The following is a 26,433-nucleotide window of genomic DNA, read 5'->3' as shown; positions in this document are numbered from 1 at the left end:
TATATATATATATATATATATACATGTGTGTGTGTGTGTGTGTATACACACACACACACACAGGTCACAGGGTGAGTTGAATATGAAGGGATGATATCTAAAAAAATAAAATCAAATTAAGGGATGAGAGAGGAATATATTGAAACAGGGAGAAAGGGAGAGATAGAATGGGGTAAATTATCTCGCATAAAAGTGGCAAGAAGAAGCAGTTCTGTAGGAAGGGAAGAGGGGGCAGGTGAGGGGGAATGAGTGAATCTTGCTCTCATCAGATTTGACCTGAGGAGGGAATAACATACACACTCAATTGGGTATATTACCCCACAGGAAAGGAGGAAGGAGATAAAAAACGGGGGATGATAGAAGGGAGGGCAGATAGGGGGAGGAGGTAATCAAAAGCAAACACTTTTGAAAAGGGATAGGGTTGAGGGAAAAAATTGAATAAAGGGGGATAGGATAGGAAGGAGCAAAATATAGTTAGTTTTTCACAACATGAGTATTGTAGAAGGGTTTTACATAATGATACGCATGTGGCCTATGTTGAATTGCTTGCCTTCTTAGGGAGGGTGGGTGGGGAGGGAAGAGGGGAGAGAATTTGGAACTCAAAGTTTTAAAAGAAGATGTTAAAAAAAAAAAGGTTTTGCATGCAACTAGGAAATAAGATATACAGGCAATAGGGCATAAACATCTATCTTGCCCTACAAGAAAGTAAGGGAAAAGGGGATGGGGGGGGGGGAGTGGGGTGAGAGAAGGGAGGGCTGACTGGGGAACGAGGCAATCAGAATATATGCCATCTTGGAGTGGGGGAGGAGGGTAGAAATGGGGAGAAAATTTGTAATTCAAACTCTTGTAAAAATTAATGCTGAAAACTAAAAATATTAAATAAATAATGATTTATTTTAAAAAAAAGAATTAAAAAAAACTCCTGTAAGAAAGCTAAGGAGAAGAGTGGGAGATGATGTTGAGGTAATTTAAAATAGAGTTGGGAAAAAGAAGGTACTCATGCTACATGGCCTCCATATTTTCACTTAAGTATTTAGTGAGATCCTCTGCTGAAGGGAAGGAGGAAGGATGTTATGGATGGCTTAAGGAGAGACAAGAAGGTTAGAGTACTCACTTAGTGGAGTGGGATACAGTCAGCCAGAGACAAGTAAAATGACTGCTGTATATAGCAGTAAGGATCCAAGTGAGACAACATGACAATTTGAGATTATTTAATAGTGCCTCCAATAAGCCTGGTTGTATGATTTTCTCTATCAACCAATAAAGAGAATAGTAGGCATAATACAGGGTTGGTGTTTGAAAATGGAAAACTGGCAAGAGGACAAGAAAACAAGAGACTCGATGCCAGAGAATAGTGTAAGATTGAAAAAGTTTAACTATAAAGTCAAGATTTTTAAAGGAGAAAGTGGGTCCAGAGTAGATGTGATAGTTTGAAAAAACAGGAAGTGGTGGTAAACATGGAGAATAAAGAAGGATAATGATGAGGGAACGTTTGAAGGATAGGAAGTTATGGTCAGATAAGGAATATCAGAATAATGACTAATGGAAGTGGGGAAGGAGTGACATGCAGATCAAGGAAGCAGGGAAATTTGATGAACTGCAAAACAAGGGTTTTCGAGGGGATATCAGCATGTAAACTGAAGCCTTCAAGTATAAGGGGAAGGGTTAGGGCCCAGGGGCTAAGCCAGCCATGTCTAAGCTCCTGCAGGTCCTCTTAAGCTTTGAAAGCCTTTGACTCTTTGCCCAAGGTGTGTCTGCATCCAAGAACCAGCATAGCCAAACTTGAAGAAGCTAATTAACAGGGGACTGGATATTAGGCAATGTATTTCTGTTCAGGCATAGCAACAAAGGAAGGCCATCTACTAAAAACAGTACAATGATGGAAAGTATCCATACAAATGAAATCACAGGCCCCTGCCAGTCCAACAGGAATTGTTTATCAAAAACCTAATCACAAAGTTTAGCTCATTAAAAAGTGGCCAGAGAATACAAAGGAATTGAATAAGGCTAACGGAGCTTACAACAGCTTAAAGTCCCATCCTTATGGTTCTGCACCTTGACAGAACATGATTGTGACTAGAAGTAAGGAAGACCAAATGTCTCATTAGGGCCACATCTTAGACATGGATTCTAAGGTGTTGAAAGGTAGTCAGCTTCCACTCAGTTTAAAACTTCTAGAGTTCTGTCCCCAATTCTACGAGGGCCTTTTAAAACACAGTTTTATGGAATTTCTAATTCTCAATCACATACCTATTACTAGTTCCACAAAGAATTTAGGCAGTAGTTTTGCTATGGAAAAGATTTAGCAAGAAATAAAAGATGAAAGCCACCTCTTGAACAAAAGAATTTCAATATATTTCTTCTAAATATTTGCCTTTCCTAGTCTTCCAACCATCACCAGTTCAACCACTGACCTGATTAGATCTGGTACATGTACAGAGAAATAGCCATACAAATGAAATCCCACTACAGTTTGGGATTAACAGTAATTTTAAATTTTAAAAATCACTGAAATTTATGATTAAATTTTAAAAACCTCAATTTTTTTATCGAGGTAATCAGGCTGTATGGCACATGGGAGTCATGGTATTGGTTTATCTACTTTGAGGCTTCCTACAGACAGTCAAGTAAAGATGTTAGATTTCATCAAAATGAACAGATATAGCTGTAATTTGCTAGACAGTAAAACTGATTCCTTGTTACAACTGGGCAGAGAAAGAACCAAAGACTGAAGATGTCAGAAGTCAGAACACATGGAAACATCAGTACTCTTGAGTCTTGGGCAAAGGGGTTAAAAAAAAAGGCAGCATGACACTCTATTTTTTTTTTCTCGTGAAGGAAAAGCTCATCCTCACACAACTGGGACATCTGACAAGAAACTGGAAGTACTTTTTGAAAGAAATAACATAGCAAACTTCACAAGAAAGGGAGATGGTACTTTGATCAGCAGCCAAGTGGAGACAAAACTCAGAAGAATGTCACTGTCATTCACAGAGCTTAACAACAAAGGCACCATGAAGGAAAATAAAAGAATCTGTAGATGGTAGTTTACTTACTAGATCCTCTGGTTGGGAGCACTGGTCTGAGCCCTCCGCCTACAAAAGAACACCAATATATCACTGCCTATGTAAAAGCTCTTAATCCAAACACAATTTAAACTCATTTAGCTGTGAGATTTGTTTTTCATATCACTGTTTACAGATCAATCCTTTCATACGAGTTGAGAAACTTAAAAGTTCTCCCTCATGAGAGTGAACCCAGGTGTGATTTTTCAGAAAGCTCTGAGAACCCAGAGGCTTGACCTAAAAAAACTAAAATGATTCTGCAGCTATTAATATGGTAATTAATTAAAGTAATTTAGTATGGTAATTTAAAACTCATGCTCTTTGAAACTTTAATATGAATTTTAGATCCTACTGCAATAACTTTTTGTCTGTGAAACACAGGAAGAAAAGTTTTGCTTCTGGAATCATAGTGATCTTACTTTATATATGAAAAGTCAATTTAATTTTGAAGACTTTGTTTGAATTCTATTAGGGAATCACTAAAATCCTTCATGTACATAACTATCCTTTAACTTTTCTAAAAATATGAATTTTTTGAATGAGTAGTTTTGAGTATTTCTAAAATACTGAAGAGTGTATCATTTACCTTCTTCTAGCTTTAGAAGAAATATTAAAACCCTGACATAAAGGGAAATCAATATGTTAAAAGCAATAAACAAGAGATACATTACTTTTGGGGAAAGCTAGGTTATCAACAAAGTCAAAAGGAAAACCACGACAGGACACACCTTAACTGAGGTGTTTGGTTTAGTACCACAGCGATACGTCTGTGCCATTTGTGATGTAAGCTGAATTTCCTTTGTAAGCTGTCTCCATTTCCCACAGTCAGGTTTTGTGCACTGAACCTAGAGGGTACATGAGAAGTTAAAAAAAAAAAAAGCAGTGGTGAATAAGCAAATATTTACCTACTTGCTTCTAATATCCTACTCCTTAAAGCCTCCACCCTCAATTGCTCACTCATGTTGTCATCTTCTACAATTGATACAACTAACCTTTCAGCAATCCTAAGCATTGTCTCCCCTCTACCCTTTGCACTGCAACCCTTGATAATCCACTTTTGCCCGACCAATTCATTTCTGATTCATCATCAAATTAGAACCCAACAAAGTGGTCTGAATGAGCTGGTCAGAAAATGTTTTCTAGCAATATAAGAGAAGAAGAACTTGGATCCATTCCATCATTTCTAAAACTTCAATTGCATTAAAAAAGGTACAAATAAAGCAGCATACTCCTTACCCAATATGGAAGCTGTTGATCAGCCATAAAAGCTTTGGGACTAGGCTCACATTTCCCATTACTAGTCCATATCCTTTTCCAAGCAGCATATTTTTCATACCCATCTTTGTGACTAAAAAAAAATGTTTTTTTTTAAATCAAGTGATTAAAAAGAACATTCAATTTTTAAAGTCCTTGCTCTTTAATCATCCGTAAGCTACTTCTATCTACAAGACAAATAATAAATGGATGGGAGAAGAGTACTTTATTAAAACATCTACGATCCAGCATCTCTAAGTAATTTAAGGTGTTTTTTAAAAAAAGATGGCTACCCATACACCGCCTGCTCGTGACTGATGTTCCTTTGCAGCACCAAGAGCAGAGAGAGCGCGCTACTATCAATTCAGTGCACAAGAATTTCTGTAACCTGGCAATTATTTTTAAGTCTTATGTACAAATAAACACGTGCAGATACAGAATCAGAAAGAGAGGATTCCTTTTCACATATGAATTGGACTAGTTGACCTCTCAAGTGCTACAATTCTAATAATTCAAATTTTTGTTTTAGGAGACAAGTATTTAGAAAAATCCAGCAAATCTTTCTAAGGACCAGGAACTTAAGAGTCTGGCCAATTAACAAACATACCTCCGGTAGTAATGATCAAAGCATTCATTGCAAAAATGTTCCCCACAGGACAGGTGATACCATCTAGATGTATAGCCATTTTTTGCACACCTAAAGAAGAATATTCATATAGCCATAAAATGAAGTGAAAAAAAAATCTCCCACCACCACAAAAAAAATTCACCCACCACTCATTCTCTGATTAAACAAACAATAGACAAAAACTGATGGGAATATGGAACTGAAAGACTGATATACTGTCACCACAGTAATGATTCTTCTGTATTTCTCTATAGTGCCTTATCCCATGCTGTCTCATTTCACATACAAAATGATTATTTCCAGGAAATAAGGAATTTCCAGGAATGTCAGTATTCACAACCATGGTTTTGTAAAACAGGAATGTTTCTACAATTACCTGAAGTAACATTATAAAGTCCCCAACAACAAAAAATCCATTTCAGTACAACTTACTCTAATTCATTTTATTTTTAAGAGAAATATAGCACTTGCTGGGGGGGGGGGGGCAAAGAAAAAAAAAGTGATAAAAGGTGGGAAATCATTGCTCCAGATTCACACTATATGTTGTGTTTCAGTGGACCAATGTGGGGAGGCAAGGCCCAAGTGAAAAACTGGCAAGTGCAATTTGACCTCAATATTGGAAATTTGGCAGATACAAACTGCTCAAGTGACAATGATATTTTAAGAGATCTAAAAAAAAAGTTAACAGAAGACACAAGTTGAAAAAAATAAGTCTTTTGGACTCAATTTGGACACCAATTGTTTTTATTTTAGTTTTAATATGATTTTCTTAAACTTTGAATTGAGATATTTCTCTTAATTTGAGCAGTCTCATCTGTCATCTAAGAGAGAAAATAGCTTGAGATGCACATATTTTCCCATGGACCAAAACATATTTTTATATGTAAAACAATATATATGTGTACATATGCATAATAATAACAAGGAGCACTTACATATAGTTTTTAATGTTTGCAAAGAGTTTTACAAATTTCTCATTTGATTCTCACAACCCTGGGAGTTAGATACTTTTATTATTATCTTCATTTTACAGATGAGGAAACTGAGGCAGACCATGGTTAAGTGACCTGCTCTGGGTCGGTGAGTCAGTAGACAAACATTTATTAGGTGCCTACTTTGTGCCAGGTACTGTGCCAAGTGATGGGTTCCATTGCTAGTCAGTTTCTGAGGATGAATTTGAACTCAGGTCTTCCTGACTCTAGGTCCAACACTTTATCCACTGTGCCAACTGGATGCCTCTATTATACACATATGTACATATTAATCAAATGTAGCTGAAAAATTGAGATGTTCACGTATAAATACAAGTTCCCTTAAAAAACTGGTCTTTGAAGATACAATTGCCACAAGCAATAACCCTCACTGTGATTTGCCAAGACATTATCTAAGCAAACCTTTCAGCAGCACTTGAGAAGCAAACTGGACAAGTTGCTGTACATCCAGCCTTTTCACATTTCCTGTACTTCTTCTCAGATGAGCCATCATCATCATCGTCTGCTACTACTTCTGCTACTTTTTTCTTTACCTGCAGAGGAATCAGTAAAATAAAGGTTCAAAAAAAATAAGTATTATTAAGAAATAATAACTGCTGACATCTCAATCATTTACAAAGTGCTTTACATACATAGTCTCATTTGACCAAATTTGAAAGAAATGTTTCGGAAAGTCACTTCTGAAGTTGGTGTCGATGCAAATAAAAAACAGAACCTGTAGACTGGGGCTTTATATTACACTTCCAATCATTGCTCTGAATAGAAAGTTGTTGGTGCTTGGTTATTATTTGCTGACTTCCTTGGAGGTGGGCCCACTGTTTTAACTGTCATAGTTTTGGAGTAGAAAACCCCTGAACTGTACATTTTCCCTAAGGATCACCTTAATGTTTCCTTCATTCAGAGTAGCTCCACCTTTTCAGGACTTCGGAACAATTCCTATAATTCTAAAGGAGGCAGAATTTGAGAGTGCTCGCTACAGTCATCTATTAAAGCCCCAAAGAGTACAAGACTAGAAATAATTGTGCAATACCTGCCTCCCGGAACTCCTCAAAGGAAGACTATCTGAAGACTGGTCAAATGAAGCTGCCTTTTTCTTTGCTCGAACCCTGAGGGTTGACATCTTATCACAGAGTCTGCCAAACAGTTAAGTGTTAAAATATTAATGACTAGATACCCTGTTAGCTCTTCAGAGAAAAAAATAGCATGTACATTTATAATATATGCAAGTAAACAATAAATTCAACTCATGAGGAGTAGTCAACTGTCTGTTGGTTAAGTCCAACAGAAGAAATCATAGAAGAACCAATGGAAGAAAGTGTAGAGTTTGGTTTGGTTTTTCCTTTCAGGAATATTCTCCATTCTTTCATTTCCTCAGCTCCTACAGTTGCTGCATGTCGATCTTTTAGCATGTTAAAATAGGGATGAACTATTCATTAACATCCATTAGGTGTGCCTTGGAAATGGTATGAGCTAGATGGTCCAGTAAGAGCATTGGACTTGGAGTCAGGAAAACCTGAATCCAAATCCTGATGAAAATACTAGCTGTGTGACACTGGACAAATCACTTTATCTCTCTCAGCCTGTTTCCTCATCTGCAAAATGGAAAAATAATGGCACCTATCTCACAAGGTTGTGGTGGGGAATCATCAAATGAGATAAGATGTACAGTGTTTTTTCAAACTTCAGGTGCTATACAAATGTTATTATTATAAAAAACCTTTGACTCAGTTGCTGCTGAAGGCAGACCAGTTACTCTGTAGGATATACAATTTTTTAGAGCTAGAACCAACCTCAGAGGTCTTCTGATCCAACATCCTCAAGAGGCAACTGAAGCTCCAAGAGTTTAAGTGACTCACCCAATGTTACACAGGCAGTTTAAGTAGCAGAGCTGGGATTTGAACCCAGGTCCTCTGATTGCAAAAACCATGCTTTATCCATGACACCATACTGTCTCACAGGAAAATTTTTCCATGCTCTCAAAGAGGCTCAATGATGTGGCAGGTTAAATAAAAGTTCAATCTAATACATGCAAGAAAAACTGAAATAAATTGCAAAAGATTGAAAAGCTAACTGGTCAGTATTATTACGTTTCCTGGCCTTTTCTGGGTGTCTGTACATATGAAAAACACGCAGAAGAAGCCCAAATGAAAAAGACCTGGGGTTATAAAGTGGCGGGGGGGGGGGGGGGCAGATGTGCAAGTGGAGAGAAAGAAAAAGAATATAATAAACAACCAATACAATTTATACCAGCTTGGTGGGTTGTTTTGAAGGTAGAATGTATTTACATCTATTTGCCTATAATGATCCTCAAAAAAAAATGATTATTTCCAAACTATTAAGAATAGTTTGAATGACCTGTATTAGCAAACTACCACTTCCCTTCCCCCCACACACACACTTTGCCATCCACAAAGCTAAGGAAAAAAATTTCTGAGTCAATTAGTCTTGGACACTCAGATTGGTTTTCCCTGTAATCCATCCTATTCTCTGTTCAAGTTTATTAAAAATGTCCTAAGTTGGTTATAATATGAAGGACCCACAAACTTGCCTTTTCATTAGCTCTCCTTGACAAACAATAGTTTTTTAAACTAGTTTAAAAAGTTCTCTCAAATCATGAAGGAAACAGTCCTGAGAAGATTTTTAATTGTATATCATCAGCTTCTCTCAAGGTTTCAGATTTCATCTACATACTTGGTAGATATTTTGTAATATGCCTAAAGTCCTCTAAAACTGAACGATTCCCCCAGTGATTTTTCAAAGCATTACATTACATTATTACATTACATTATTTTCAAAGCATTACATTATTAGAGCTTTTTGTTAAAGCATTATAACTAGTTAATAACTATTAACCTGGAGGAAGTTTCCAGATTCCACTCATACCATCTTTAAAATGCAATATGATTTAAAGATCAGTAAAAGGATTAGTCTTTCATGTAAATGCAAAATTCCAAAAATCTCAGTAGGAATTAATCATGAACTTATTGCCTAACATAACAGAAACACATTAATAGTGTAAGTGTTAGACAACCAAGAAAAAGGGCTTAGGAATAGAAACTGAAACCAACACTAATTCAGCCAACCTTTACCATCACCACCTGGGAGGATTCAACCATTCACAAAACAAAGCACAAACATCAAGAAATTTCAGTTGAGCCTTCAACTGCCATTTTTGTTTATGTGTCTATGAGTATATTTTTAATTCCACAAGTAATAACCAATCTCTATTCCTGTTTTTCCCGTTTAAGCAGACTCTGAAAATCTCATAAAAACCACTGGTCAAATCAGGCTTGTCTTCAAAAATGTCACACTAAAGTTCCAGCTTTTGCAGTTTGCAATCTCAATTTACTTCCGTGTGTATAAACATTTACGTGTATATATGTAGGCATATATTCATCTTCCCCAAACCCTTTTCTATTTCTACTTTTTGTACTTATTTTAAGTTTGCTATCACTGTTGAATTTTTAGTTTTGTAAATGATGGAGAGGAAAAAACCAAATAGAGATGCAAAGCTGAAAGGAAACTACAGCTTGAGTCTTCTATCATAATTTGATTTATTTATGGGGTCCTTAAAAGAAATAATTTAGTTGAAAGTTTTAGAAACTGAGTCCACATCTTTTTTTAAAAAAAACCTTTAAATATAATTTACTTTATATTTATGAATCTTCTTATTTTAGGTTTAAATTTAGTTCTGCCAAATATTGTTTAAAAAAAAGGAAAAAGAAAGAAAGAAAGAAGAGTTCCTCTCCTCCTCCAGAGAATAGATACTTTTTTCTTTCCAAAGCTGCAGACCTTAGGGGATAGAATCTACAAAAATATCAACCAAAAGGGAGCAAGCTGTGCTTACAGGCTACAGACTACAGAGACTACTTGTTTTGGGGGAAGGTTAACTAGGAAAAAAAAGTTGCTTATCACAGAAATAATTAACTGTAGGCCTGACTACCCATATGTGATACCTCAAAAAGACCAATGCCCTATAAGCACGGCAGTGCAGTGTTGTACTTCATTCCTTCCCATAATAAGGAAATTTCAAGACAGACAAAGGTAGCTCCTATGAGTCTCAGTTCCTGTTACTAACAGGATCTTCAGTAGCTACCAACTTTCCCTGACATAAAATAACAATAGTAATTCTCCCAAATAGTTCCCAGAGTTTCTCTCATTCTTGTCTTTTGTCGACCACAATAACTAGCAATACACTTCCCAAACAAAATCTATCACCACCTCCCAGAGGTTGGCAAGATGGAGTTTTGTTTTGCTTTCTGATAATGGTGATGGGTTTCAAGGATGGCAAGCATCTTTCTTCCACAGTGATTAACTTCACCCTTTTGCAAGACAGCTGGACAAAGCAGTACAGTCTGTGGAGTGTAACCTGTGAGTACAGATAGCTCAACACCAACTTTCTACAGCTGGGCCTTCTCCTGCCTTCTTCCTCTTATGCTTGACAGCTGAGTAACAGCCATCATGCTCTGCCCGCCCCCACCTTCTATTTCGTTCTCTAGGGTGAATTGCCCTAGCAACCTCCCAAAGTAAATCCTAAGAAAGTGTCGAGCACGGGGGCTACCCTTTCTGCAGGACCAGTGGTTTTCTGGGAGGTCACCTTATTAACATAGGCAGAGCCAGACAAACCGTTTCCTAGTTTCTTTTGCATCCCCCAAGGCTCTAGGAAAGCCCTTCCTACCGCAGCAGACCACCCCCAGTGACAGAGCTCTGACAGCAGCAATGAAAACATGAAGAGCTCATCATCCCCCGTGCCAGCAAGCAAAAGCAGCAGCAGTGCCTCTCGGCAAACTGGCTTTTCTTCCTCTCTCTCTTTCTCCCTCCCTTTCTCTCCAGGGCAGGGAAAGAAGGAACAGAATCGGGTTGCCTCTCACCTTTGCACCGAACTGGTGCGGCGAGTCACAGTGAGCAGAAGCGGCTGCAAGAAAAAGGAAGGGCTGTAAGAGATGGGGCAAGAGCAACACTACAAGCAGCCGCTGGAATCCCTCTTCCCAAATTCGTCCTCACCCCACAACCGCGGCTTGGAGCCCGTGCAGAAGAGCGCACCCCCGCACCGCACCCCACCACACCCTACGCCACCCCCACGCCCCCTAAGAGTCTCCGGACCTCACTGGGTTCCCCTCTTGGACCTTCCCAATTCCCACCCCGATTCTCCTGGGTGGGAGAGGTTGCAAAGGGGAAACAAGGGGGGGCCTGCACCCCAGCCGAGCCGCTTTGTGCGGGCGCTGTCACCCGAAGTCACCCACCGTCCCCGCCCCGGCGCAGCCGCGCGCCTCCAACCTCTGAGCGCTAGCAAGAGGGCGGGCGCGGCTCCGAGCCCCCGGAATCCTCCCGAGAGCCGCGCGCCGCGCGCACGAGACCGGACAATCCGCACAGGGAGCTAGGGGCAGCCTGCGCTCAGCCGCCGGCCGCCGCGGCGCCGCTGCTTCCGCCCCTGTCACGCCGTGACCCGGTGGGGGAGGAGCTGGGGAGGGGCTGGGGACCCGCCTCCGCCCCGGCCGCCCCGCCCCGGCTATTTCCGCTGGCGCAAGCTTAGACCCGGAGACAGTGGGTGGGAAGAGAGGCGGGGTCTGCTGCGGAGAGGCTGGGCCAGAGCACCAGGAGCTCAGGGGACCGCCCTGCTAGCCGAGGACCTGGTAGGTGCAGTAGGTGAGTGCACGTGTCTACCTCCGGTAGGCGTGCAGAAGTAGTGCGTGTGAACCTGTAAAACTGTGAGTGACCCCCACCCCCAACCGTAGGCCCTGCAGGAATGAGCATTGATTTAAAACTAGAGGGAACCTTGGAGTTCATCGACTAGTCCCACGCCCTCCTTTTTACAAATGAGGAAACTGAGGCCCGGAGAAGTGACTCCACCAAATCCAGGGCTCTTAGCAGCCCCACTCTGCAAGAGGCGGAGTGGAACCTGCTCCTCCTCTCCTGAAGAGCTGTGGTTGTTAGGGAAGCTGAGCGGCTGAGAGCCACTTGTGATGCATCTTATCTGGTATATGCCACCCACCCCCTCTAATAACTCCAAAGCGTGTTGGACTTTATTGATTTTTAGAGGCAAGAATGACGTAGGGACTTGTGGCGTTCATGCTAACCTACCTGTTTTCCTGTAAGCCAGGGAGAAAAAAATGAGTCATACTTAAACCTTCACCTTTAAACTTTGATCGAAGGAAACTCTTACTTAAGTTAGCTATTACTCTTTAAAAAGAGGGGAGGAAATAGGCGTGGGAGGACTGAAAAAAATATTAAGTACCTCAGTGACCAGGTAAAAGTTGCATAGCTATATGAGGTGCACCGCCCCCCTCCCCCCCAACCAAGCTACCGACACAGCAAGTAACAATACAGTATTTAAGTGTTACTGTTATCATAGATATGCAATAGTTACTTTGTATTTTTATAGCTGGTTATGATAGTTCGCCTATCCCGCGAACCACTTTTTTATGGTACTGCTTTAAAAAAAGAGAGAGGGAATAAGCATTTGTTTAGTATGCTGAGCCTCATTTGATCCTCCCAACAACCCTGTGAAATAGGTGTTGTTATTATCCTCATTTTACAGTTGAGGAAAGGAGGCAAACAGAGATTAAATGACATGCCCAGGAGCACACAGCAGATTCCAGGTCAGATTCGAATTAGGATTCAATTTTTGTCTTCTTGATTCCAGGCCTAGGATTCTAGCCGTTCACCTGGGGCTGCCTGGGAGTCCCTAAGTAGCAGGTGATCTGTTTGAGAAATATCCCAAGGGTATGGGGGAGTGGGGAGGGTGTTGTAGTAGATTGTCAGTTGCTTTCCACAGTTTTGGTTCAGAACCTGGAATTTAAACTTTGATTCTTAAAGGCCAGAAAGTCAGTTTTTGATTAAGTACCCAGGGGAAGCTTCCTGTGGGCCTCTTTTTATGCAGCCTGAAGGAGTAGGATATATAACATATAATACTTTTACCTGGACCATAGACTAAAAGGTTAGGCTTCCGGAGCTCCAAGCCCACAGATGTTGGGGAGAATCAGGCAGCTGATCAGAGCGGGACTACAGGGATCTCTCTGCTGGCACTGAGGCAGTGTTCTCTTGCTTTGTCTTGCTTGGGCCTGGATCACAGTCCTGGTTGGTAGACCTTGGGGGGAGGAGGAGTGCTGGGGTGGCAGAGCTTGTGGTGGCTGTGGAAAGGTAGTCCTCCTGGTAATTACACAGCAGAAAGGAGCGCTTGTACTCACAGACCAGAGCACAGTCCAGGAGAGGAGTATCATACCACCTCAGAACAGAAGTAGCTCTGAAAACAGCAGTGCAAAACCCCTGAAGCTTGGAAGAGAGCACTCTGAAAGCAGTCATACCCTGACAAAGAGCTCAAAAGTCAAGTAATTAGCTGGGAAAATGAGCAGGCTGCATAAAAGGACTCAGACTATAGACTTACTTGGTGACAAAGAAGATCAAAACCTACAACCAGAAGAAGTCATCAAAGTCAAAGATCCTACATCAAAAGCCTCCGTGAAAAATTTGAATTGGTCTCAGGCCATGGACGAGCTCAAAAAGGATTTGGAAAATCAAGTAAGAGAAGTAGAGGAAAAATTGGGAAGTGAAATGAGAGTGGTGCAAGAAAATCATGAAAAACGAGTCAACAGCTTGCTAAAGGAGACCCCCCCAAAAAAAAATACTGAAGAAAAATAGACTAACCCAAATGGCAAAAGAGCTCCAAAAAGTCAATGAAGAGAAGAATGCCTTAAAAGGCAGAATTAGCCAAATGGAAGAGGAGGTCCAAAAGGTTTCTAAGAAAATATTGCCTTAAAAATTAGAATGGAGCAAGTGGAAGCTAGTGACTTTATGAGAAATCAAGAAATTATAAAATAGAATCAAAAGGATGAAAAAATGGAAGCCAATGTGAAATATCTCATTGGAAAAACCACTGACCTGGAGAATAGATCCAGGAGAGCTAATTTAAAAATTATTGGACTACCTGAAAGCCATGATCAAAAAAAGAGCCTAGACATCATCTTTCAAGAAATTATCAAGGAAAACTGCCCTGATATTCTAGAACCAGAGGGTAAAATACAAATTGAAAGAATCTAACAACTGCCTCTTGAAAAAGATCCCAAAAAGAAAACTCCTAGAAATATTGTAGCCAAATTCCAGAGTTCCCAGATGAAGGAGAAAATATTGCAAGCAGCCAGAAAGAAACAATTCAAGTACTGTGGAAACACAATCAGGATAATACAAGATCTAGCAGCTTCTACACCAGGGGATGGATGGGCTTAGAATATGATATTCCAGAGGTCAAGGGAGCTAGGATTAAAACCAAGAATCACCTACCCAACAAATTTGAGTACAACCCTTCAGGGCAAAATATGGATTTTCAATGAAATAGAGTACTTTCAAACATTCTCGATGAAAAGACCAGAGCTAAATAGAAAATTTGACTTTCAAAGACAAGCATGAAGCTTGTCAAAAGAAGCATGAAAAGGTAAACAGGAAAGAGAAATCATAAGGGACTTACTAAAGTTGAATTGTTTACATTCCTACGTGGACTGGTGATATTTGTAACTGCTGAGACCTTTCTCAGTATTAGGGTAGCTGAAGGGAATATACGTACATATATATACATATATGTTTATATATATGTATATATGTAGACAGAAGGCACAGGGTGAGTTGAATATGAAGAGATGATATCTAAAAAGATAAAATTAAGAGATGTGAGAGGGATATATTAGGAGAAGGAGAAAGGAAGAGATAGAATGGGGTAAATTATCTCACATATAAGTGAAAAGAAAAAAGCTGTTATAATGGAAGGGAAGAGGGGGTAGGTAAAAGGGAATGAGTGAACCTTGCTCTCATTGGATTTGGTTTAAGGAGGGAATAACATACATATTCAATTGGGCATCTACAGGAAAGTAGGGGGGGAATGGGATGGAGGGGGGAATGATTGAAGGGAGGGCAGATTGGGGGAGGAGGTAGTCAAAAGCAACCAGTTTTGAAAAGGGACAGGGTCAAGAGAGAAAACTGAATAAAGGGGGACAGGATAGGGATGGAGGGAAATATAGTTAGTCTTTCACAACATGACTATTATGGAAGTATTTTGCATAACGATACATGTATGGCCTATGTTGAATTGCTTGCTTTCTCAAGGAAGGTAGGTGGGGAGAGAAGAAGGGAGAGAATGTGGAACTCAAAGTTCTAAAAACAAATGTTAAAAAAAAATTGCTTTTACATGCAACAGGGAAATAAGATATACAGGCAATGGGGTATAGAAATCTATCTTGCCCTACAAGAAAGTAAGGGGAAAGGGGATAAGGAGGGGAGTGGGGTGATAGTAGGGAGGGCAGACTGGGGAAAGGGGCAATCAGAATACATGCCATCTTGGGGGGAAGAGGGTAAAGATGGGGAGAAAATTTGTAACTCAAAATCTTATGGAAATGAATATTAAAAACTAAAAATAAATTAATAAAAATAAAATTGTTTTATGTATCATTCTACCTTAGTTGTCTCACTTTTCAAAAACAGTGGCACTTTTAGGACATCAAAAATGTTTTACATCCCTGCATTCTTTTGCAGAGTGGGGTAGAGGTGGGGTTAAAGATGAGCATTCCATAGGTATGGAACATTACATATAATGTCAAATTTTTTTTTTGTTGATTTATCTCATTGAATTTTATCTCTTCTTCCTTTTTTCTTTAGTCTTTGTTTTAAAAAATCTTATAAGGGATAGCTCTCTGGCAGGAAAGCATACAAGGGGAAATTTAGGCAATGTAAAAATAAGATAGCAATAAAATTTACTTAAAGCAAAAAATTCTTACTGTTGCAGTTTAGTCTCTGCCCACTCCAAAAACTGTCAGGGTTTCATGATGTGTTGTGGTAGAACTGTCTCAAAGAATTCAGTCAGATCACGTCTAATCCGAGTATAGGCATTTATTGAGATTGACACCTCTCATGAAGTGGGCTAAGTTCCAAGAGGAACCAGCAACTTCAGAGAAAGCAAGACGGATTTTTATAGGGTGAAGATGCTGATTACACAATCAAGATTTACATAGAATATAGGAATATGATTAATATTAAAAAGGCAGGAGTTTTAAGGGATTAGGTAATGGAGGAGGGGTCCCTTCTATGGTTCAGTGGTTAAGCATTCTGGTCGTGCTGCCGTACAGTTGGCTAGCTATTGTGGTCCTGTCTGGTCAAGATGGTTAGTTAGGTGTTGTGGTCCTGTCTTGGGCTGAATGGATGATGTGATTGTGGTTGAGTTCATGGACACACCTGTTCAAATATATGGGGATGGGTCTGGGAGCAGTAGCTAGGTAGAGGCAGTGGCTGTGGTGCCGTCACATGGACACACCTGCTCTTTCTGTGGGATCTAAGAGTTCAGGGACACACCTGTTGTTCTAGTAAGCAGTGAGGCATACATGAAGAAGTTAGGATATTGTGGGGGGGGGCCTAGGTAGATAGAGTGAGCCTGCTGTTCAGTGGGGCCCATATGGAAATTAGAATATTGGGGCTGGGGGCAGCTTTATTAGGATTCCATCATTACTACCAATGCTAACGTTGGATAACAACATTTCAGTGCATCTAACTGACGGAAGTGTCAATGCTTTTCATTTAGACGTGAGAAATTCCTGATTTGTATAAGGTACCTGCCCAGAAATCATGGATGGTTCAACAGCTGTAGCAGGTGCCAAAGATCACTCTACTCTTGGAGAACAGCAAGACAATGACCTAACTCTTGAATATTGGCATCAAAAATGGGAGAAGCACGATATTGGGTTTCATCAAGAACATGGAAATGAGTAAGAAACTCATTGTTTTATCTAACAAAGAAATGCTAAATTGGCATTATTATTATCGTTCTTATTACATTCCTATTGCATAGCCCTGGGGATAGTTTTGCACACATTAGAAGAGACAATAAACCTTTGTTGCCTGAAGGCTTAAAATACATGTTGTCTTTCATTAAAAGAAAAAGCACACTCCACACTACAAGCACTGTTGTATTGGCTTGGATTTCCCCTGTTTAAATTTAGGAACTTTAACCAATCAGTCCCCAAATGTAGGCAGCTAGTGGAGTGAAAGAATTCGAAGACACCAGAAGATCTAAGTTTGATTCCCACCACTCACCCCTTACTAGCTCTATGTCCTTGAGCTAATCATTTATTTCTTTGACCTCAGTTTCTTCACCTGTAAATTGTCATAATAATGCTTGAGAAGGATAACTACTTCATAGAGTTATTGTAACCATAAAATTAGATAATGAATGAGAGGATGGTATACTTTTTGGGGGGATCCAGACATATGATAATAATTAAAGCCTATTCAAGCATAAGATAAAGTAGGCAGCGAGAGAAGCAAAAGACAAGTCTAGGTGAAGCACCAGCAAAATTTCAGGAGGGAGAGACTTTTTTCAGTTTGTGTAAACCAGGCAATCTGGGTTCAGATTTTGGCTCTGCCACGTAATACCTTTGTGACCTTCATTATCTCAACCTCTCTTTGCCACATCTTTTTCTTCTGAAAAATGAAGGGATTGCATTTTGATGGCCTCTTAGGGCTTTTCCAGCTGCAAAATCTTTGATCTGTGAATTATATGAAATCAAGCTGGAAAGGTAGATTGGACTGTGTAGTAGGCCTTAAATGCTAAGCTGAGAAGATAGTATGTTATCCTGTTGCAACATAAAACCACTGAAGTTTGTTATTGTTGTTGTTTTTAGCAGTGGAATAATACAGTCATAACTCTACCCTAAAAATTAATTTTGTTAACCATGCAATATGGTAGAAAGAGACCTTAGTTTGGACTCAAGAACTCAGTTTGAAATAGAGCCCTACAACTTGCTGTGACTCTGTGACTTTGTGAAGGTCAGTCTGTTTAGCCTCAGTAGCTTCAGCTGCAAAATAAGGGGACTGGAATAGATGACCTGTAGGGTTCCCTCTGACTCTAAATAAATCTCTGATCTCTGATCCTAGGTGCCCTCTAGGTTCTCTTTCAACCCTAAATCTATAGTTTTAAGGTAGGCATGCTAGATTCACTTTTTCTTTTTTTGATGGGATCATGTCCAGTTGAAAGATCAGGGGAATGCTGTAGATCTAGTTTACCTACATTTCAGCAAAGCATTTAAACATTTAATTTATTGTTCTATCCTTGTTGATAAGTTGCTGAAATAGAGGTAAATGATCGTACTCCTAGGTGAATTTGATCCTGTGAAGAATAGACCAGAGATGTGAGAGATTGGAAGTAGGGAGGCCATTTAAAAGATCATTACAATAGTCCAGGTGAGACATAATGAGACCCGGAAGTATGGTGGTGACAATGGTAGTAGGGAAGAGAGGACAGACATAAGGGATATTGTGGAAGTAAAATCATCAGGATTTGTTAATCAGTTAAATATGTTGGGTAGGGAAAGGACTTCAAGCATGTAAGCCTTGGTGATTCAAGGATGATATCAACAAATAGAAAATTGGGAGCAGGGACTAGGCTAAGGGGAAAGTCGAGGAATTCAGTTTTGTATATGTTAATGTTAAAGTATCAGTAAAACATCCAGGTGGAGATGTATAGCAGGTATTTGGAGATGTGGAACTGTAGTTCAGGAAAAATAGTGTGGCTGGATATACAGATTTGGGAGTCATCTGCAGAGATATGATAATTGAACTGTGGGAGCACATAAGATCACCGAGGAGGAGAGTACAATTAGAGAAGATGAGAGGTCTCAGGGCATAGCCTTAGGGGATACAAATATGTAGGGAGCAGGAAGAGGACAAGTGGGTATTTTGTACCCCATATTTCAAATAAATAATAGATCCTCAGGGTTTCTTACTCTTCTTTATATTAGCTGGTGAGTCATCCCAGAACTCATTCCTAATAGTAGCCCTTTGTATAAGCACCTACTAAAAGAGGTGCTGTAGGGGATCTATGTATCACTAAAGAAGGGGTGACTCAGGAACAGATCCTCTGCCCAGTTCAATTAACAAGCATTTATTAATTATCTGGTATATACCAAGAACTATGGTTCTTGGTGCAAAGGATACAAAAACAAAAAATGAAATAATCTGTATTCTCTCAAGGAGAGAATATATGTGTATACTTATGGATGTACAAACTAGAAATATATACGAAATAAATACAGGGTAGTTAGGAAGGAAGGGCTCTAGCATCAGGAAAGGCTTCATGTAGAAGGTAGTACTTAGGCGTCATCTTGAAAAAAAATGAGGACTTCTCAGAGGCGGAAGTGAGAATGAGCAAATGGGTTATCAGCATAGGAGACAATCTGCACAAAAGCACAAAGATAAGAGAGGGGCTATTTTGTGAGCAACAGTTACCAGCAGCTTTGGCTGAACCACAGAGGGTTGTATGGGAAGTAACAAACTGGGGTCAAATTGTGAAGTTCTCTAAAAGCCAAAACGGAGTTTATATTTTGTCCCAGAGGTGAAAGCCATTAGTTTTTTGAGTAAGAGAGTGACATAGTCAAATCTCTGTGTAAGAAAAATCATTTTGAGAATTATGTGAAAGATGGATTTAATATGTTAGACACTTGAAGAGGTGAGGTTAGTGGGGTATTATTCCAGGAAAGAAAATTACATAGATCATAGATTTAAAGCTAGCAGGAACCTTAAAGGCTATCTAGTCAAACCATTTCATTTTAGAGATAAGGAAGCTAAGGTGGAGAGAACGGAAATGATGGACCCAGAGTCACACAGCTTGTAAGAGTCTGAGGTGAAGTTTGAACCCAGGTCTTTCTAATTCCCAAGTTCACTGCCCTGCCCACTCTGCTATACTGCTTCTTATGAGAGGGGTCTGAACTAAGAGTTATTGTGGAAGTAGAAACAGCAAGATTTGGCAACTGACTGTATATGAGGGGTAAGAGAAATTGAGGAAAGCATTGAGGTTAAAAACTTAGGAGATTGGAAGAATGGTGGTATCTTTGACAGACATAGGGAAATTTGTTATAGAGGCTTGAGGGGAAAGGTAGTGGGTTCTGTTTTGTATATGTTATGTTGAGTTTGAGATGTCTCTAGAATTTCCAGTTTAAAATACCAAGTGGTTAGTTGGTTTTGTACAACTGGAACCTAGGAGAGACTCTCAAGGTGTGTGTGGGTGTGGGTATGGGTGTAGGTGTGTGTGGGTGTGGGTGTGTTTGTGTATATGTGTGTATGGGGCACACACACACACAAACATAAATCTTTGTCATCTGCACAGAAATGATCATTCAGTCCATGGGAGTTGATGATGTTACCCAATCAATAAACATTTATTAAGAGCCTACTATGTGCCAGGCATTGTGCTAAGCACTGGGCACATAAAAAGAGGCGTAAGACAGTCCCTGCCTTCAAGGAACTTACAATCTAATTGGGGAGACAACATGAAAACAAATATATACAAAGGAAGCTATATGCAGAATAAATCGAAAATAATTAGCAGGAGGAAGACACTAGAATTAAGAGAGGTTGGGGGAGACTTCCTGTAGAAGGTGCGATTTAATTGGTATTTGAAGCCAGGGGGGCCAGGGGTCAGAGCAGAGGAGAGAGAGTTTTCCAGATATGGGGGACAAGCAAAGAAAATGCCCAGATCTGAAAAATGGAATGTCTCATTCTAGACACACCCAGGAAGCCAGTGTCACTAGTTCAAAGAATACATTTTGGGGATTAAGGTGTAAGAAGACTGGAAAGGTACAAAGAAGCTCAGTTTTGAATGCTAAACAGAACATTTTGTCTTTGCTTCTGGAGTTGAGTGGGTGTTTGTATGTGGGGAGGGGGCATGTGTGTGACATGATCGGACTCGAGTTTTAGGAAAATCATGTATTTTCCTAAAAACTGGGTTGAAGTGGGGAGAAACTTGACAGACCCATCAGCAGGCTATTGTAGTAATCCAGGTGTGAGGTGATGAGGGCCTGCACTAGAGTGGTGGCAGTGTCAGAGGAGAGAAGGCAGCATAATAGATGTTGGAAAGGCAAAATCAGCAGGCCTTTGCAACAGATTGAATGTAGGGGTGGGGTGAAAGATAGTAAGGAGTTGAGGGTTGTTAGCCTGAGGGACTGGAAGGATGGCATTGCCCTCTAGAGTAAAAGGGAAGGTAGGAGGTGGGGAGGGGATTTAGGGGGGAGATAATTATTTCTATTTTGGACATATTGAATTTAAGATGCCTATTGGACACCCACTTTGAGATGGCTGAAAGGCCGTTCAAGATGTGAGATTGGAGGTCAGCAGAGAAACTTGGGCAGGATAGGTACGTTTGAGAATCATTAGCACAGAGATGGTGAGATCACCAAGTGAAGTAGTATAGTGGAAGAGTAGAAGACTGACCAGGACAGAACCCTGAGGGTTAGAGGCTATGATCTGGAGGAGGATCCAGCAAAGGAGACTGAGAAAGAGATAGGCAGGAGAAGAACCAGGAGAGGATGGCGTCCCGAAAACCTAGAAGATGGACCAGGACAGAACCCTGAGGGTTAGAGGCTATGATCTGGAGGAGGATCCAGCAAAGGAGACTGAGAAAGAGACAGGCAGAAGAACCAGGAGAGGGTAGCATCCTGAAAACCTAGAGAGAAGAGAGTATCAAGGAGAAGAAGGCGATCAACTGTATCAAAGGCTGAAGAGTGGTCCTGGAAAAGGAGGGTTGAGAAAAGGCCACTAGATTGGTGACTAAGTAATCCTTAGTATCTTTGGAGAGAGCCTTTTAAGTGGAATGATAAGGTCAGAAGCCAGATTGTAAGGGGTTAAGAAGACAGTGAGAGGAGAGAAAGTGGAGTCATCTATTATGAATAGGCTTTTTGAGGAATTTCACTACGAAGGGCAGAAGAGATAATGATGATAGTAACAATAGCTAACATTTATATAGTGTTTACTATGTGCCAGACCCTGTGCTTTATAATTATTATCTCATTTGACCTTCACAACAGACCTTGGGGTTAGGTATTATTATATCCCCCATTTTATAGATGAAGAAACTGAGGGAAACTGGGATAAGTGACCTGCCCAGGGCTGCAGCTAGTTTCTGAGGTCACATTTGAACTCAGGCCTTCCTAACTCCAGGCCTAGCATTCTACCCCCTGTGCCACCTAGCAGACATAGTAGACACTCCTTGCCATTCTTCCACTGCACCGTCTTACTATGTGTAAAACACATCTGAGAGACTGAGAAGGATGTGATTGAAAGACTTAGATTTAGGGATTATATTATCAGTAGTAGTTTCTCTAGTCTGTCATAGTACTTACTAAGTATTTCTTAAAATCTGAGTATATATTTTGGAAACCCACTACTTTAGCAGCATAGGAAATTTAACTGAGCAGGAGCAATTATCAGGTAACTAAATTGCAATGGTAAATATGTGTTATAAGCATTCACTTTTCCATTTTTTTTTTATTTCTAGGATCTGTAGTATTCCCTGTTCCAATGTAGAGAGCAACTACTCTGCCATTTAATAGATTATTTTTAAAAATAATTGTGACTGAAAAAAATCAGTCAATCTGTGACCTACCTGGTAATGAGTCTTTCCAAAGTAGGAATAAGGGGGTCCTCTGACTGGTACTCAGAGCCGCTCCAGCTTAGTAGAACATCTCAGAACTTTCACTTCACTGATATATCCTTCAAGAATCTAGGGTTGCCTTCAGATCTCAGTGAGACACAAGATTTTAGCAAATTTCATTGCTTTTTAATTCAGAATTCAGAATTTAATTCAGAAATAGGGTTGTGGGGATTTGGGGTTCTTTTGTTATTATTTTTAATTTTGCTAATAAAGAAATATAAAAGAATATACTATTGAGGCAGTATTGGGCCTTTGCTATTGTAATGAATTCTTTTTAAAAATTATTAATATATTTTGTTCATTTCCTCTCCTTGCCAGGTTATTAAAGAAACACATGAATACATTTCTTAATGGTGGAAGTGGACTCAGGGTATTTTTCCCTCTTTGCGGAAAAGCAGTTGAAATGAAATGGTAGGAACAGATACCTACTAGTAATTTTTCTTTTGGTGATAGTACAATGGATTCTTTAGGCAATTTTAAACTGACGTATGGAAGAAATGTATATGGGTAATACCTCATTTAAAGGATTTTCTTAAGATTTTTAGAGTACTTAGTTACAGAGGAATTTTCTTAATGAAGACATAGCATGAAATTATGTTCCCAGACTGAAAGGATAGAGAGATGGTTATAGCTTGTAGCACAGCATTTTTTGTAATTTACCCATAAGCAAAAAGAAGTACTTTGAAACCAGGAGGAAAGACAGGTGTCACAGAGGCAGCTTGGAAGGATAGAAAACAAACCAGATTAGGAGCCACTTTGGAGCTACTTTCTTCCATAGTGACCTTATCCTCTCTGGACCTCAGTTAATTTGATTTTAAAATGAGAGGGTTTGGCTAGATCATCATTAAGATCTCTTCTCACCCTAAATCTGCTATCCTAAAGTGCTGCATGTCTTATGAGGGGTTAATACTACAAACCAACAATGCAAGTTTCTAGTAGCAGGTTTTACATCGATCCAACCACACTGTTATAATAGCAATGTGTATTTATGAAACAAAGTTAAAGGCAAAACTGAACATGAGATAGAGCAGATATAAGGGACCTACTTAGGATTTAATTCCATTACTTTAACCATGCTGAATTAACCAGAAGGCAGAAACTCATTGAAAGTTATATGCAAAAAATATCAACTGTTGAATGCAGGAACAAATTCTAAATCTATGACAGTGTGATCCTAATATCTTAAAAGTTAATACTGTGCTCATAATGGGAAGACTACTATGTATCAAGAAAAATGCCTATGTAAGAATATAAGGGTATAGGGTTTTTTATTTACCTGGCTTAAAGCTACTATTATGTCTATATTTGTTCCCCCTGGAGGGAGAGGATGACTCACCATATATATGCTGTTTGTTGTTACAGAGATGACCACAACAAATACTCATTTTCTGCATATATACATTGGATTGAGGTCTTGTAAATAATTGAAAAAAATGTTTTTTAAAATGTATATTTGTCAAAAACAAACAATAAAGAGCTTCTAATACAAAGTATGCTTTGAAACTTGAAACTGTTCAACTCAACCCTACACATTAAATCAGTGGATGCTTTATGACTTAATATGCGTACTTCCCTTCCATCTTTAGGGGTACATACATTTAGCTTTTCAGTATTTTTTGGCACATGTGGGTTGTTAAACGCATGCAAATAACCATTGTGTTCAGTGTTGACGCTTGTTGTCCACAAAATCTGATAAATCAGAACATATGGACCTTTGGTAAAAGGTAGATTTCAGCTCACTGTCATTTAAAATCAGATTTAGAATTCTAATTCAAATTTTGAAGAAATTACATTAACAAGTGCTCTTCTGCATTTGTAGAAGGAATTTAGCTCATCTGGCATTTTCTCTACCCATTGAACCACTGATTTGATAAAACCCCAAACAAAACAACTAGAGAATAAATACCAACAATGTTGTTTTCTCTGTACAGGTTTGCTGACCTTGGTCATAGTGTAGTTGGAGTTGAAATCAGTGAACTGGCCATACGGGAATTTTTTACTGAGCAGAACCTGTCTTACTCAGAAAAACCAGTTGCAGGAATTTCAGGAGCTAAAGTATTTAAGGTTTGTCTTGTCTGTTTTTTTATGTAAACACTTGCCTATCTCTCTAAAAAGTTTATACAATTTAAGCATTTTCCAAGGGCCAAGTTATATATGAATGGCAAGAATGAAAGGAAACACAATTTTGAAACTTCTCTGACTGACCATTACATAAACTCACACTTTTGACTCAACAATCTTAAGGCTTCTCAGTATTTATTATTCATCAAAAATGAGTTACTTTATTTTTAAAAAAAATTTTTAAATGAGTTACTTTAGGAAGAAACCTTGAAACTTTTCTAGGCCCAGTCCACTGGTGACCATTGAGCTTAGGAGTCTAGTGCTCTTTGCCACAAATTTGGATCAGATTGCTTATGCCACAGCCTCCTCACCTAGAGTCAAGACCTATCTTTAGTTAGTTTTTACTCAGAGCTGTGTGTGGCATGCAGTATTAGTATATATTCTTCTCCTGAATTTCAGAAGCAACAGTACTGTAAAGCAACATCCTGGTAAAAATGACTTCACATGTCTCCCTGTCTTGTAGGCACTATGTATAACCAGTGCTCAGTTTCTCCTCCCATGAAACTATGGAAAAGTACTACCAATTACTACCTCTGTGATCCTGGGCAAGTCACTGAAACTCTTTGGGCCTCAGCTTCCCTATCTCTAAAATGAGGAGATAGCATTAACTCAATGATCCTTAAGGCAGTTCTAAATCTTTGATCCTGTGACTCTAGAATAGACAGGAATCATTCGCCAGCTGACAGGACAATAACTGTACTACCCTAACTACCTAATTTATCAATCAAACACAAAATAATTAAAGGTCATTAGCTAAGTAGCCCAGAAGAGGATAGTCATGAATTCAAATTCTGTCTAAGTCCCATACTAGGTTGTGACCCTGGGCAACTCATTTTATTTCCCTTAGCCTCAGTTTCTTCTTTTGTAAAATAAGGGATTTAGATTCAGTGGCCTTTAAGGGCCCTTCTAGCTCTAAATGTATTCTCCCTTGATCCTGTGAAAGCATGAGGTAGTAGATAAATTTTAGGACTAAAAGTTGTAAGACCTAAGTTCTAGTACCAGCTTAACTACTTAGCACCGTGGTCTAGCACTTAGTCCAGTGCTTCTGTGTGGTAATAATCAATTCTTATTAATAAATGCTCATTGACGTGAATTGACTACTCACTTGCTGTGTGACTAACCAAGTCCAAGATCCAGGCTTCTTATCTGTAAAACAATGAACTAGATTATTTCTAAGGACATTGAATATTTATTGAAAACCTGTAATATTCTGGGCACCATGTAGAAATAGAAAAAAAAAATAAAACATGGTTCCCACACTCAAGGAGTTTGTAATCTAGTTGAGGGAAGGTCCATGCACACGAAAACCTTACTGGACAGTATGTAATCAGTGGCAGGGGTATAGTATAGATTTGTAAAATCTGTAGTTTGAGGAGGAAGAAATTACTGGGGTCTTGGGTAGCCAAGGAAGGCCTCACAGAATAGGTGAGATTTAAGCTGTGCCTTGGAAAGTGGTAGATTTCTGAGAGGCAGGGCAGAAGTAATGACCCAAAGGTGGGAGTAGTGACTAGACCCATCTAACAGGCACTCCTAAGACTGAAACCCCCTAGACAGGTAGGATTCCATCCTGGAAGAAAGGGAACTGTATTAGGGAAATCGAAGCAAACTTTATTTGATAAACTCAGTCCCAGGTAAGAGTCTCTTCAGACAACAAAGAGGAAGTATGGTACAGTGAAAAGAGCATTAGACTCAGGGCCTGAAGAGGTCTGAGTTCAAATCCTGTCCCTGATACTAATTCTGGGACCATGACAAGTTCCTTCACTTAGACTCACTTTCCTTAGTTTGCAAGGTAGAAGTAGTTATACCTACATAACTTGGCCCCACAGGTTTGTTGTAAAGATCAATAATAATAATAATAACAATAGCTAACACTTCTATAGAGCTTACTATGTGCCAGACACTGTACTAAGGGAG

General features: G+C 39.4%; 2 protein-coding genes across 2 annotated transcripts in view; one reads left to right on the top strand and one right to left on the bottom strand.

Annotated features, from left to right (window-relative positions):
- The window catches only part of KDM1B (lysine demethylase 1B), a 52,329-nt gene extending 41,110 nt beyond the window's left edge, over positions 1-11,219 (bottom strand). The window contains 8 exon segments of the mRNA XM_036752966.1: positions 3,057-3,095; positions 3,794-3,910; positions 4,302-4,413; positions 4,927-5,016; positions 6,342-6,472; positions 6,970-7,072; positions 10,811-10,854; positions 11,183-11,219. Coding sequence (XP_036608861.1) covers positions 3,057-3,095; positions 3,794-3,910; positions 4,302-4,413; positions 4,927-5,016; positions 6,342-6,472; positions 6,970-7,059 — 579 coding nt within the window. The 5' untranslated portion in view covers positions 7,060-7,072; positions 10,811-10,854; positions 11,183-11,219.
- Positions 11,220-11,518: 299 nt separating this feature from the next.
- Positions 11,519-26,433, top strand: part of TPMT (thiopurine S-methyltransferase) — a 28,931-nt gene continuing 14,016 nt past the window's right edge. The window contains exons 1-4 of the mRNA XM_036752957.1: positions 11,519-11,585; positions 16,498-16,681; positions 22,717-22,809; positions 24,330-24,462. Of these exons, the coding sequence (XP_036608852.1) occupies positions 16,542-16,681; positions 22,717-22,809; positions 24,330-24,462 (366 nt within the window). The 5' untranslated portion in view covers positions 11,519-11,585; positions 16,498-16,541. The remainder of the gene's footprint in view (positions 11,586-16,497; positions 16,682-22,716; positions 22,810-24,329; positions 24,463-26,433) is intronic.

This window comes from Trichosurus vulpecula, chromosome 1 (assembly GCF_011100635.1).
Source record: "Trichosurus vulpecula isolate mTriVul1 chromosome 1, mTriVul1.pri, whole genome shotgun sequence".
In the NCBI taxonomy this organism is placed as follows: domain Eukaryota; kingdom Metazoa; phylum Chordata; class Mammalia; order Diprotodontia; family Phalangeridae; genus Trichosurus; species Trichosurus vulpecula.
This window is presented reverse-complemented; position numbering and strand designations above follow the sequence as displayed.